Below are 1,118 nucleotides of genomic sequence, written 5' to 3' on the forward strand. Positions count from 1 at the left end.
TATCAAAACAAATAATAATAATAAAACAATATACACTACAGTTAAGTTTCCAGGTCAGACATTTTTTAATGCTTTTGAAAGACTGCTCGTTGTCGCCAAGGTTGCATTCATTTGATCCAAAATACAGAAAAAAACAGTAATATTGTGAAATATTACAATTTGAAAGAATTGTTTTCAGTTTAAATGCATTTAAAAAATACATTTATTCCTGTTATGCCATAGCTGAATTTTCAGTATGAAAATCGTTCTAATATGCTGATTTAGTGTGCATGAAACATTATTATAATTTATATATATTTTCCTCATTTTAGTCAGGCCCTGTGTAATTTCTGTCCCTGATACAAACTTCTGATACATGTACACATTAGAATACTTACTAAACAAACATGCAGGGGGGAATATGTAGGGGTTCATGGATTTAAAAAGCCAAATTCTGCATCGTATGTGCATTCAATTGTTTATATGTTTAATAATAAGAAGAGGGATGTGTTAAGGCGAAGTGAACTCACCAACAACACCAGTAGTTCCATCTCCAATTTCATCATCTTGAGACTTGGAGAGTTCTACCATAAGCTTGGCAATCTGATGGTCCACATCCATCATGCTGAGGATCGTCGCACCATCATTGGTCACAGTCACCTCACCATCCTTATCCACCATCATCTTGTCAAGTCCTGTAAACAACAATCATTTACATCAAGAAAACAGCAAGGAACGGACTAGCAAGGCTACATGCAGAATTGAGGACTTACCATTTGGCCCAATTGATGTTTTCAGGGTGTTTGCAACTGCTTTTGCTGCCATGATGTGAGACTGTAATGTGCAGGTTTAACATTAAAATATGCGTGTCACAAACGACAAACTTCTTGACAGGATTCTTGACAAATAATCATACGTTAATTAGTAGGAAAATAAAGTCAAAGTACAGTTACAGCGGTCTTACGTATATATTAAAAATATTTTTCAAATATTTTGTCTCCCTGACTACGCATCATGACTCTTAACGTTACACCGCTAGAGGAAGCACATGGACCATCCATGCAGGTTGGCATGAGGTGCATTACTGATCACAGTAGACGATTACAGAAAGACATGTTTCTATGTCAGACTACATAAGC

The 1,118-nt window shown here is 35.7% G+C and overlaps 1 protein-coding gene across 1 annotated transcript; it reads right to left on the reverse strand.

Annotated features, from left to right (window-relative positions):
* Nucleotides 1–374: 374 nt before the first annotated feature.
* Nucleotides 375–837, reverse strand: LOC107734001 (T-complex protein 1 subunit epsilon-like). Its single transcript, XM_016545858.1, has 2 exons — nt 753–837; nt 375–674 (listed from the first exon to the last, which is right to left on the reverse strand). Exons 1-2 carry the CDS (start codon nt 802–804, stop codon nt 490–492), a joined length of 237 nt encoding a protein of 78 aa, XP_016401344.1. The 5' UTR covers nt 805–837; the 3' UTR covers nt 375–489.
* Nucleotides 838–1,118: the final 281 nt, after the last annotated feature.

The sequence above is a fragment of the Sinocyclocheilus rhinocerous genome, unplaced genomic scaffold (assembly GCF_001515625.1).
Source record: "Sinocyclocheilus rhinocerous isolate Xijiao unplaced genomic scaffold, SAMN03320098_v1.1 scaffold12851, whole genome shotgun sequence".
In the NCBI taxonomy this organism is placed as follows: domain Eukaryota; kingdom Metazoa; phylum Chordata; class Actinopteri; order Cypriniformes; family Cyprinidae; genus Sinocyclocheilus; species Sinocyclocheilus rhinocerous.